General features: G+C 33.1%; 2 protein-coding genes across 10 annotated transcripts; both read left to right on the top strand.

Moving 5' to 3' along the window:
• Positions 1–85: 85 nt before the first annotated feature.
• On the top strand, positions 86–3,063 carry Pisd (phosphatidylserine decarboxylase). Of its 9 annotated transcripts, none has more exons than XM_066727218.1 (6): positions 86–136; positions 1,086–1,216; positions 1,266–1,551; positions 1,643–1,876; positions 1,944–2,211; positions 2,291–3,063. In XM_066727218.1, exons 2-6 carry the CDS (start codon positions 1,182–1,184, stop codon positions 2,674–2,676), a joined length of 1,209 nt encoding a protein of 402 aa, XP_066583315.1. In that variant the 5' UTR covers positions 86–136; positions 1,086–1,181; the 3' UTR covers positions 2,677–3,063. The 9 variants fall into 9 exon arrangements, with proteins under 9 accessions (XP_066583315.1, XP_066583316.1, XP_066583314.1 ...); XM_066727219.1 differs by lacking the exon at positions 86–136 and adding an exon at positions 166–306; XM_066727217.1 differs by lacking the exon at positions 86–136 and adding an exon at positions 170–337.
• A 572-nt stretch (positions 3,064–3,635) lies between these two features.
• Positions 3,636–11,552, top strand: LOC136773212 (CB1 cannabinoid receptor-interacting protein 1-like). The gene is made up of 2 exons (XM_066726673.1): positions 3,636–4,597; positions 11,226–11,552. Exons 1-2 carry the CDS (start codon positions 4,419–4,421, stop codon positions 11,548–11,550), a joined length of 504 nt encoding a protein of 167 aa, XP_066582770.1. The 5' UTR covers positions 3,636–4,418; the 3' UTR covers positions 11,551–11,552.
• The last annotated feature ends 487 nt before the right edge of the window (positions 11,553–12,039 follow it).

The following is a 12,039-nucleotide window of genomic DNA, read 5'->3' as shown; positions in this document are numbered from 1 at the left end:
GCCGCAACGTGGAGCCACCTGTTACTGACTGGATAATATTTCTCTCTCTTTCTTTCTTTAGTTTTTTCAACTCTCTCCCTCTTTAGCATCTCTTACGCAGGTAATAAAAATCCAGACGAGCTTCCCCCACCTCGAGGTAAGTAAACAAAGCAATGAAATTATAGTTTTTGCAGGATTGCAAGTTGTAACTTGTAGACTTGCAGTGGTGTTCAGTTGCAGTTGATCAAAACTCAACCGCAACTATAAAAGTTTTAACATGCACAACTACTCTATTTGGAAACTGTTCTGAAATTCAATCCAAATTTCGTAAAATTCAATTCTTTTGCTTCATTTTTTTGTACGTTTCTAATTTTTTCGCCTATCCATGGAGAACCTAACCTAGAAACCTTTTAAAACGTTCGAATCATTACTGTGCAAAGTAATTAAATATTAAGTATAAATTATTGTGAATGAATTGAATACGTATATTTTAACAAAAGGTTTTTAACTAGAGGGATGGTGTGTTTAATTTCTGAAGATTGGAAATTCATCATTTTTATCAAGGAATTTATTTGTGTAAACAAAGAAACTGAAGTTGGGGATTGATAATACTTAAGCATGCCCCTTTCGCAATTTGTCATAAATCAAATAAAATTATCAAATTTAATATTTTTCCACTTCCTAAATTTCCATTATTGCGCAGATAATGAAATTTCGACTGCTTTCCCTATCTTTATACAAAGCTCATGGGTAGACTATACTTATCTGATAGTCTAATCTATAAACCTGGAGATCAAAAAGCAATCCTGAGTATAACTGTCAATTCATAGAAAACCTAATATAATATTAATATTTTATTAAAAATCTGTTTGTGGATTTTACTTTCATAAAAGTTTACAAATTTAACTGCTTTCAGAGTAGAGTAAAAGATTAAACTGTGCAGACAAAGAAATTGCAGCTGTAATCTTTCCATGAAATATTTTAACAATTTTTTATAATTGTTGTTTATGCGTTTATATTATAAATATAACTTATCCAAAGTTTTAAGTTATTTGTTGCTTCAGATATATTGTATTACATTTTTATTTGATTTATCCAAATGTCAGGAGACTAACCTGCAATTCACAAGAGAGTAATCAACCAATTACTGTCAATTTAAATGGATGCACGTAAGATATTAGGTATATGAATTTATTTGAAGAATGTCGATATATCGAGTATTTAGAAGGAGCATAAGGTGAGAATAAATTTCTTTTACTTTGACTAAGTTAAAGAAACAAATGAAGTTTTGACAAGTGTTTTAGTATATCTCCAATTTTGGGTGTAACAAGGTACACATTGAGACTGAGGAGATGCGAAGGAAAAAATGTTAATGTTAAAAACTGTGTGACGGATACCAAGGCTAAATTTAATAAAAAAGAATCATGGTATTCTTTTGTAAGAAGATGGGAGCTAACATTACCAGCAGGAATTGGGGTATCATTATTAGCAGTTTTGCAGTGGAGACACTTGAGGAGGCATCCTTATCCAAGATCAGATGATGGTACTCAGGAGCCTGTTAATGACTTTATAGTAAGTTAATTCTTTAACAGTTTTTCGATATATAAGTTTGGAAACATCAATTTATATGTGTTCGTCAAATAAAATTTTAATTGGGTTTTAGGTAACCTGCTACTGCTGTCTGCCTTTGAGAATTACTAGCAGAATTTGGGGCTGGATAGCCAGTATAGAATTACCCATGAGTTTGAGACCAACGCTCTATGGATTTTATGCAAGACTGTTCCATGCTAATTTAGATGAGATAGATGTAGATTTATCTATATTTCCTAGCCTTGTAGAATTTTTTGTTAGACCTTTAAAAAGTGATGCAAGACCAATTGCCCAAAATACAAACATTGTTAGTATTTTTATAGCATGAGAAAATTATATTTGCTTTCACAAAGCTTAATTATGATAATCTATAGGTCTCTCCTGCTGATGGTACTATCCTACATTTTGGAAAAGTATCATCTTGCTGTGTAGAACAAGTAAAAGGAGTTACCTATAACCTAAGGAACTTCTTGGGACATCTAGATGAAAAACCGATTTTAAGCGATTGTGATTATGTGAAATCTCTTCTCTCTAATCCACTCAATGAACTCTATCAGATTATTATTTATTTAGCACCAGGAGACTATCATAGATTTCACAGCCCAGCAGACTGGAAAATAGAATTACGTAAACATTTTCAAGGTATTTGAAATTTAGAAATACGAGTTACAGATACACATTATCGAACAGAAGCGTTAATCTGCTCTTTTTACAATTACAGGAAAATTATTGAGTGTCAATCCTAGAATAGCGAGCTTTATTCCAGATTTGTTTTCGCTAAACGAGCGAGTTGTGTATATAGGAAAATGGTTAGGAGGATTCATGGCCTATGCGGCAGTCGGAGCCACAAATGTTGGATCTATTCGAGTGTATTTTGACAAAGACTTATCGACTAATACGATTAAGTGGCCATTGGCGAAGCATTGGGAAGATGAAAAACTTGCTTCCCCCGAAGTTCGAAAAGGAGATTTGTTTGGGGAATTTAGAATGGGTTCAACTATTGTTTTGCTTTTTGAAGCCCCTGCAGATTTTCAATTCTGCCTCCAACCAGGCCAACAGATCAAAGTTGGTCAGGCTCTCACCAATTGCATGGTCAAGGACGTATAAAAGACTAATAATTATTCCAATATATTTGAAAACAAACTTTATCATTGTAAAAAAAAAACTTTTATACATACACGTGTACATCAGTATTTATATACATGTAATAGCTCACTGATGTAAAAGAACTCAATTTACCGTTAAGCATAAACCGTATCATGAGAAACGATAAAAATATATGTTATCTGTATCCAAGATGAATGATTAATTCATTTATGAATAACGAATGTTGGGAGAAGATGCGTCAGTGACTCGATGAAATTCAGGTGTTTTTAGAATATAATTCAACTCAACTGATATTTAAATATCGCATAATTAAGAAACTTTGTACAGAGATTTGGAATTTATGCTTTATAAAGTTAATTGATATAATCGATTTTTGATTTTATCTAGCAAGATCTTGCTCTATGTAGGACTGCGTAACTTGCCGTTGGTATAAAAATAAAATCGGGAATTCAGATAGTATTGATCTCGTTGGTGAAGGAAAGTTCGTTTGTTACTTGTTGCTCTGGCAAACAGAGAGAGAGAGAGAGAGAGAGAGAGTTAGATATTTTTGCTGGTGCAACTCTAAAAGAACATAGAACTAGCGTCCTTGAAATTAAGCTTGATAAGGGCACCTATCAGGCAAAACTGGAGGTTCCAGTAACGAGTGTAAAGGCTCTCTATATAGAACTTCTTCGCCTTGACCTGGGTCAATATCGTGAAAGGTTATTAAGCGAAGTATAAGGTTCGTGCAGGAGTCACCGTTAAAAATGTCTAAACTGGTGCAGACAAGAAAATAACTAAAATTCACAAAACTATCAATGAAGATTTACAATACAAGGTATAAATTTTGACAACATCTTTTGCCGAAAACGCATGGAAAAACTACATTATTCAAATAATTTGAAATTAACGTTTGAGAAAGCTTAATTACCAAGGAGACTACTGAATAGAAATGATTTAATTTGGTAAAACTGGCAGAACTCTAATTAATGGTTTTATTGAATCAAGTGCAAACAATGAAAAATATGTTGGTTTAGGTGTGAACGATTTTTAATGGTTACCTTTGGATAATAATGATTTGGTTCGTGAAATGGTATAATCAGTAAAATGTGTGCGATATATAAGAAGGGAGGAGAAGACCCGCATATGTTGTCCGATTACCGCAAGAAGTTTAAACTCATAGTATCTGGGAATAGCTGGGGCGCAAGTCTAGTCGAACTTTTCCCTTCTGCCCGTAACTTGCAGTTTCCCGCGACCTCTAAGCAAGCGAACATCGTTTAGCTTGCGTCTCTTACTTTTCTTCACCGGCAATTGATAAAAAAACATCTTTCCATAATAATCAAAACTCATCATTTTCCTAACTCTTATCAAATACCTCATATCAATCTCTCTGTCTTTCTCTTTCTTTTTACGTCAAAAGTTCCCTCTTTCTCTACAAGAAAGAAAAGAAACAAGAAAAAAATCATAACAAATATTATCCCTTAAATTATAACGTTATAATAAGTTTTACTTAAAAATTTTTATGAACCATATTGAACACTGAGGATTAAGGATCTCATGCATTTTGCGTTAAGTTAAGTTGAGTAAAGAAAATTTCTGTGGCATTAAGGTTAATGGTGGTGGAAAGATGAAGACAATCTCCGGTTGCATGAGAAATTTGACGGGAGGGAATTCGTATATTTTCGTGAATTTTTTGAGAAGCTGAAAAACAGCGAAGGATTGGCCGATGCGATAATTTGTTAAAAAGGCGAGAGAGACCCCAGATGGGGGGCGCCGATGGTCACTTCCGGGTTACCTTATCCCTCAGGAAGGAACCCGGAGCAGGTCCTGTTTACTGTAAAATGGAAACTTCTGCCAGATTTCGCCAATTAAAAACAGTAAAGATTAGCTGCGATGCCACGTATCGTCTCGATATCAGCTTCAAGCCCCCTCAGCTCTTGCAGTAAGTTAAAAATCTTTAACACTCCTAGGTAGCACTGAAGCTCATAAAATATATTTCTTAAATATTTAATCAATTTAAGAATACTTTCTGTAAATATTTGTATTAATTTTCGTTTTATCTGAGACTATTTTGTATATTTACTTGTTTGTTTCTTCTTCATTCTCTGTTAATTCAATTGTTATAATCGATTCAAATTGCTCGATCATCTCATTTTCGTGCAATTAGACAAAAACGATTCTTCTCGCAGGTTTAAATTTTCTTTAGGAAATTTCTTCGTTTTTTTCAATTCACTTTATCACGAAGGGGCTATTTCACGTTTAATCCCATCTCCGATAAAACCAATTAACACCGAATTATTTTCACCACACATTATGGAATTTCCGAGAATTTTAAGTGAAATTCTGGCACAAGAAGAAATGTATTTTAATAAAGTGCAAAAATTCGTTTCTTAATGGAGAATAATGATGAGATTTAACAATTGGGAATAGAGGTAAAGGCATTTATGGTATCGGACTGACAATAAATTTTGCCGGAAATAAGCTTGGGCAGTAATAAAAAGTCGAGTATATGGAACTCGGTGGTTGATGGGAGGCGAGGGAAGTATTGCATTAATAAGATTCGCGAGGCGTAGTGGAGCAGAAAATTTGGCGAATTTCCACGGGAATTTACTGAATCCTTGCAATATTGAGGTGAAAAGGTGAGGAACGTGGGAGAGAGGCCAGATGTTGGTCTTACCTCATAGACACCTTTCCTACTTGGATGCCTTGTCAGTTCCTAGCCTCCCCTATAACAGCTGCAATTTACAACGGCTACCTATTATTAAATTGAAGTAACATCTATTTAGAAAATTATTTCCACTTCATTTGCATCGGCATAATCAACATTGACGTCACGTTACGTTCATTATTACAAAATTTTCTCTGGCTCTAGACCAAAATAAACTCCAGATGGTGGTCTTATCTAACAACCACTTTTACTACTAGGTCGTTTTGTCAGCTCCTAACCTTTCTTAAAGCTGCAATTTACGACGGCTTCCTATTATTAAATCGCGCATATAAAGTTGGTATTTGAACAAAAAATCACTTTTTTTACATTAATACTGCTAACACTGACGTCACACATCCATTATTCTAAAATATATTTGCGAGGCTCCTCACTAAAATAAATTCCAGAAGCTGTCTTATCTAACAGACACTTTTACTACCTGGATTCCCTGCCAGATCCAAGCCTACTCTTCTCATAATCTATAACTATCCTTATCCTTCTTAATACCGTTATTATAAAACCAGATTATTGGTAACGTGAAAAATTGGAATTATATAAAATACCTAATATTTTCTTTTAAGTTTATTAAATAAAATATTTATCAAGATTACTACCCTAGTAAACTGGAAAAATAACATTTAGTCAAGTATGCTGTTATGGTAGACTTTAATTCCTGAAGGTCTTTGAAAAATGAGGCCTTCCTTGGTGATCGATGAAAAGTTTATAGAATTTTTTTGTGTTCAGAAGTTATTAGTAATTTAGCCAAATGGAGCAATGAAAAAAAAGCTAGAAAAACGGAATAGAATACCATGCAGTAATACAGAAAAGAATCGAGAGCTTAATTGAATCAAACATTAAAAAATTAATGAAAGTCGCGTTGGCTTTGTTGAAGGATAACGTTTATAGATGTTTAAATTGCTGCAATGCAATTGTGTGCGTGAGTATTTCTAGGTAGTTACATCGCAATAATAGAGCCAGCGTGAGTGCGGTAGGTTAAATTGATGCGAATAAGCGAAACGCTAGAATTTCTTCTTTCTAGCAAAAAAACAACTATGTTCTCATTTACAATACTCCCAATCATTGCACTATAATGAAATAGTTATTGCACTGCAGTAATTAAAGTTTACATTAAAAAAAAAAACTGCTAAAAATGATCGAATCGCATGAAAGACAGTTTTCATGTTGTAATTCAAATTTGTGTTTATTTAAAAAGAGAAAAAGATAAAGATGAATTTTACAAAGTCCATAATTGGCCTGGGACTTTTTCGCACTAAATGAGCCACTCTCCGAAGATGCGAGAAGCTATTCTTGCAAAGGTTGTAAAACCTCTTGTGTATTTTACGGGGTCAAAGACGTACTCAACTACACTTGTCACTTTAAGAAGAGACAGAACTCCGTAACGAACGTTTTGCAACGTGAAACACTGAGAAAATAACAAACAAAAAACTCTAAGGATATGCGTGCTTCCACAATAGCACAAATGATATAAAATTATATCAAAAGGACTTTTGATACTAGTGCTTAATATTTTAGAGGATATATCGTCGCGGACCAAGTCAAGTAAATAAATGTAGAAAGTCATAATTGCATAGATATTTGATACTTAAAGTATAAATGCTCTGTGAAAAATCGACTTTTTAGTGAACCAATTCCGTTCTATTAGTATTTATACGACTTTTAAATAGTTGATAACAATTTTCTTGAAAAATTACTAGTTTTAAGTAAATAGGGAAAAATAATCAATTTTGCACATTTATGGTTTTGACATTGGACCAAGGATATATTATATATGCGGGGTACTCAAAAAAATTGAAACTCTAAAATATTTCGAACACTAAGCGTCTTACAAAAAAGTTGTATGGAAATTTTTAAAAATACTTTAAAAAATCTGTTAGATGATTATGTTTGTTTGACCTTGAGAAGCATGATGGGAAACATATGAAGGTCACTTTTTGTTATTAAAATGGACATCTTATTTTTTATTGAATATTCTTGTAGTTGACATTAGACACTTTTTAAAACTCTCGTTTCATTTTTTCATTTCATCCAGGCATTTATGGGTTATCTCAAATTGAAACTGCATATATTTATGAGTTCGGTTAACATAGTGTGCGTGAACGCTACTCACACACGTGTATTTGTTCACCTACGCATTTTTTGAAACAGAACTACCTCTTAAACCGATGGACGAAATAAAATAATGAACAGAAGGTTTCAGAAAGCTCTTGAAGTCAGTTATAAGTATATGTAATAAAGTATAGGGGATTCCATTTAATAAACTCAAGGCGACCTTCAAATTTCCTTTGGCTCATCCCCCCCCCCCCCTCCCCAAGGTCAAGTCAATATGTCTGTTTGATACATTTTCTAAAGTATTAAATAAATCTATCATTCACTTCTGTCTAAAACACTTGTAGTTTTCGAGATACTCAGACGTTCCCATACTTTCTGAACACCCTATACAAATGGATTTATTGCAGATCACTTATTGGCTCTAACTGGCTTCAACGAGTTTATAGTATTTTTCAGAGATTCACCTTTATTGGATTTTACCTAGAGATAATCTATTGTAAATTCACTAGCTATATTTTATTTATTCAAGAAAGCTCTACTTTCTTTAATTTGCACTTATATGCATATAAATGATTGCTTCAAAATGGGTACACGCGCGTTTTTATGTTTCTTTAAGTTTGTAAATTCACATTTTGTTGATTAAAAATTGTTTTAATAACCTTTGACTTTTGGCCTCAGCAAAGGCTAGTAATTAGTAATAATTTTGAAAAACTGAGAATTAATTTTTTGTGGATGAAGAATTTGTACATATTTATATTTATTATTTTAATGTTATGTAAAGTGACAAAAAGATTAGGGGATGGAAGGAAGGGGAGGGGTTGCATTTTGCAAGCTCATATCTGGAAGTCATGCTAAAATGGATAAATTTAAACGTGCTGTATTCTCGGAAGCACTTACGTTCCTTCCTCCTTTCGTGTGTATAGCGCGCCAACCTACCAACTAACTGAATAATAGAATACTCTACTTAGTTTGGTATTGCAAACGTGTATTTAGAAACTTTCCTTCCTTATTGCAATCCTCATTTTTCATCCATTTTCAATAAAGTATCTCCTTTTCCTTCTATTCCTCGTCTTCCTTCTTAACAGCGAACAAATAATTTGTCTGCTTCTACAATCCCATTTAATTTCTATCACATTGAGCATTGCGGTATTCTGCAGTATCCTGATAAATTCTTCTAATAGTTTATCTTATCAATTTTTGCAAAATGATTTTATAGTTAAGTCCTCTTTGAATCCAGTGATATTTTCCTATGACAAAAATTAATGAATAGTATCTCTCTCTCTCTCTCTCTCTCTTCAATATAATTTCTTCAATAGACTTTAATTTGTTTACATTCTTCGGCCTTGCAAGCAAACTGGAAAGTTGTGAAATAATTTTTGCACTTTCCAATTTTTCACGTTAGTTGGAAAACGTCCAGGGAGCATTTTACTTATGGTCTTTGGGGAACATATTTTACGTTTCCTGAAAAAATAAACATCGTCGAAGATCTTACGATAACTGGCGCTCTTATATTTTCTTACATTTCTTACCAGAAATCGATCCACTATACACACATATAAGCATAATGTATACATAATATGTACGCTCACATATCAAAGCTAGAAAAAATTGCTTCTTCACTTTCATCCAAAGATCCCATATTCTGCTTCTAATAAATCTCTTATTCCCCGACTCCTATAGCCCCATCAATTTTACACACAAACAACCCCAGTTCATTTCTGATAAACATAAATTTTGCAATAAAAATTTAACATTAAATTAATATTTTCCAGCATTTTTGTATAAAAAAAAGATTATTCTTACTTTATATACTTATTGCTTCAACAAATTTACAATCTCACACTGAGTGATTTTTTTGTAACACAAAAAGTTGCAAAAATTAAACCTTATTGGAAGAATTAAATATTTAATAGGCAAATATGCAGATTGGCTTGGCTTTCTTGCTTGGAAAAATAGAGATGGTCGATTGCATTCAATTAGGTAATCAATTGATGAAAGCCTAAAAAATAAATTACAGGAGAAAAGATTTTGTTAAAATAAGGGCTGAGTAGAAATTAAAATTGACGAAGAATGTTGTTTTAAAAGATGAAGACTTTTGAACTATGCAATGCAAAAGAAGGCTGAAGAGAGTTTGTTAGGGGTCGATGGAAGACGTGATCTTATGGCGATAGTAAAACGGCTAGAGAGTTGGAAGGGAAAGGTTCGATAATTTAGTCGGTTTTTGTGTAGAAAAAAGTGGAGTCTCAATCCCGTTGGATCGCTATCGTATATGCCTATATAGCAATCAGGGCTAACCAGAATAGACGAAAGAGCAGATTAACAGCCAAGCAAAGCCGTATGGAATTCGTGCTGGCAATTTTGCACTTATAAAACATGCAACGTGTGCCAAGCTAATCGATCCATCCTGCAACGTGTGAAAGATAAAGCCATCTATTACCATTCATTTCAACTTTATTCCAATCAATTCACCAACTAATTCGCTCCCTAATCTTTCTTCATGAATTTATCATTTTACTACTAATTTAGTTATTTGAATCAATATTATCTTTCCATTAACTACTGATTTAATTGATTTCGTTTCTCATTACATCAGCACCTTCTATTTTACATAGAATTTGTAACTTCTTTACTATTCTGAAGATAATTGCTATTAAAAAGTTTTCTTAATTTTATTTTTTTTTACCTCCGATCATTTTTGCCAATCTAGATGTGCTTCTAATTTCTGTACCTGACTTTCTCCTCATTTCAAAGTCATTTTCAGTACTGTTATCAAAATTTTACGCAATCCTTTTAAATTGCAATGTTTCGGACAGACTCCTTCGATGTTATCCACTTCAATAATATTTGCTACTATTATTTTTTATAGTTTACTCCATTGTGCACTTTTCTCTTTTGCGTTAAAGATATTCACTTTGGTCCAACCACATTATTATTTTTTCACTTGTGAGCTTACTAGTAGAGAATTTTTTTTTATTTTTGTATATCCTTTTATTAACACACAATCATAGTGTTTTATTATTGATAACATTTTCTTCGACAAAGCATACAAGTGTAGTAATATCCTATGAACCCTGATTTTCTTGCAAGTTATATATTGGTTTAACCAATTTCTTCTCATCGATATTATTGAACTTGGAGAAATTCTGAAAATAGATTAAAGTAGAACGTCGTTTCTCGTTTAGCATTGAGTGACAGATGACATTTCGTCAAACAACAATCGAGGACAGAGCTAATTCTAGTTTATTTACAAATTTATATTTAAAAGTCCGCCGGAAACTGATGCAAAGGTTCCTCGCTAGTGAAACGAGGGTTAAAAATAAATGATGGTACTAGAAAGGTCTAGGCTCCGTTTACCTTTGGGAAATTTGTAAATTATTTCTCTCCAATTTAGAAGTCTTACTAACTTTTTTTTCAATTCCAATTTCCTTTATACAACCTTTTTCTCTACAACTAGATTTAAGTATTAAAAATTTATACAATCAGCCTTTGTATCAAGTACAGCGAACATCATTGCCCCTTTTAATAAAAAAACAAGCTTTAAAATGGATAAAGCAAAAATAGAACACAGTTTATTACAGCACGAGGCAATGAAAATAAAAGCTTTCTTTTAAATTTATAAATTAGGAGTTGTGTTTAATAATTGGGGTAATGATAATAAAACGTTATAAATATGTAAATAGGTCGAATAAAAAATTATACATATGTATATAGTTGAATTTAGAATAAGTATAGCTATAGATGAATGAAATTGATGTTGTAGAAAACGATGAAGGATGTTAAAATTGTTTTGCAGGTCGTTGAGTATAGGAGGGAAGAAAGTTGAGGCTATAGAGAGGGCGAGGGACGGCACTGCGTGCGCTTATAGCGCTTATCACAGCACGAAAGGTATTACGGCCAGTGCACGTGGGCACCGTGAGGAATTGCCGATTGCCATGCGAGTTCTTGGCTCGGGTTTTCTCACCACTTGCCTTCAAATCAAGTATTACAGACTGGATGACTCTAGCCACTGTGAATGGGGAGCCAAACTCCACTGCATCGAACTCGACTGCTCCTCTGTCGAAGGAAGACTCGTCACTGTCGACAGAGAAACTTACAGGAAGCTAGGAGTAGAATCTTAAAATTAAATCTTCGCCCCTTTACAGAAAACTCACTTTTTCTTAATAAACTTTCAACAGGAAGACTTATTGGAAACTGAAAACCTCTCCTCTTCCTGTGCGACAGGATACAGCTTGCAAAAGCTAAATTCATCATTTTGTAACTTCTTTCTTTGACAAGGGATTATAAATTGTAGTTTTTTAAAAAAAGTTTCAGGTCTGGTTACTTAAGATTTGAAAAGATTAAAAAATACTTGTTGTACCTTATTGCGTGCCTAATTTTACAAGAAAATGTAGACATGTAAATTGTTTATCAAAGTTTGTAGTAAAATTAAAGAGCACCAGCAAGCTCCTCTTAACTTATATCTATAATATTTGTACAAGACACACGACGATATAAACTGCCGTCGAGAATAATCGATTAAGCTTATTCCATACTTTTTATTGTATGTATCCGGATATATTCACAAAGATTAATTCTAACATATAGAGAAACCATAGTCTCACATAAGA

This window comes from Prorops nasuta, unplaced genomic scaffold (assembly GCF_024137725.1).
Source record: "Prorops nasuta isolate Cenicafe-Biocafe unplaced genomic scaffold, Cenicafe_Pnas_1.2 PNAS00005, whole genome shotgun sequence".
NCBI classification, from domain to species: domain Eukaryota; kingdom Metazoa; phylum Arthropoda; class Insecta; order Hymenoptera; family Bethylidae; genus Prorops; species Prorops nasuta.
The sequence above is the reverse complement of the archived record's forward strand: the minus strand, read 5'-3'. Positions and strand labels throughout refer to the sequence as shown.

Excerpts from the sequence above, each read along its gene's own strand:
- Pisd (XM_066727218.1), top strand. The coding sequence starts at position 1,182 with ATGTCGATATATCGAGTATTTAGAAGGAGCATAAG. Across the intron at positions 1,552-1,642 it reads AGCCTGTTAATGACTTTATA|GTAACCTGCTACTGCTGTCT; the intron begins GTAAGTTAATTC and ends ATTGGGTTTTAG. Across the intron at positions 2,212-2,290 it reads ATTACGTAAACATTTTCAAG|GAAAATTATTGAGTGTCAAT; the intron begins GTATTTGAAATT and ends TTACAATTACAG.
- LOC136773212 (XM_066726673.1), top strand. The coding sequence starts at position 4,419 with ATGGGGGGCGCCGATGGTCACTTCCGGGTTACCTTATCCCTCAGGAAG. Across the intron at positions 4,598-11,225 it reads AAGCCCCCTCAGCTCTTGCA|GTCGTTGAGTATAGGAGGGA; the intron begins GTAAGTTAAAAA and ends ATTGTTTTGCAG.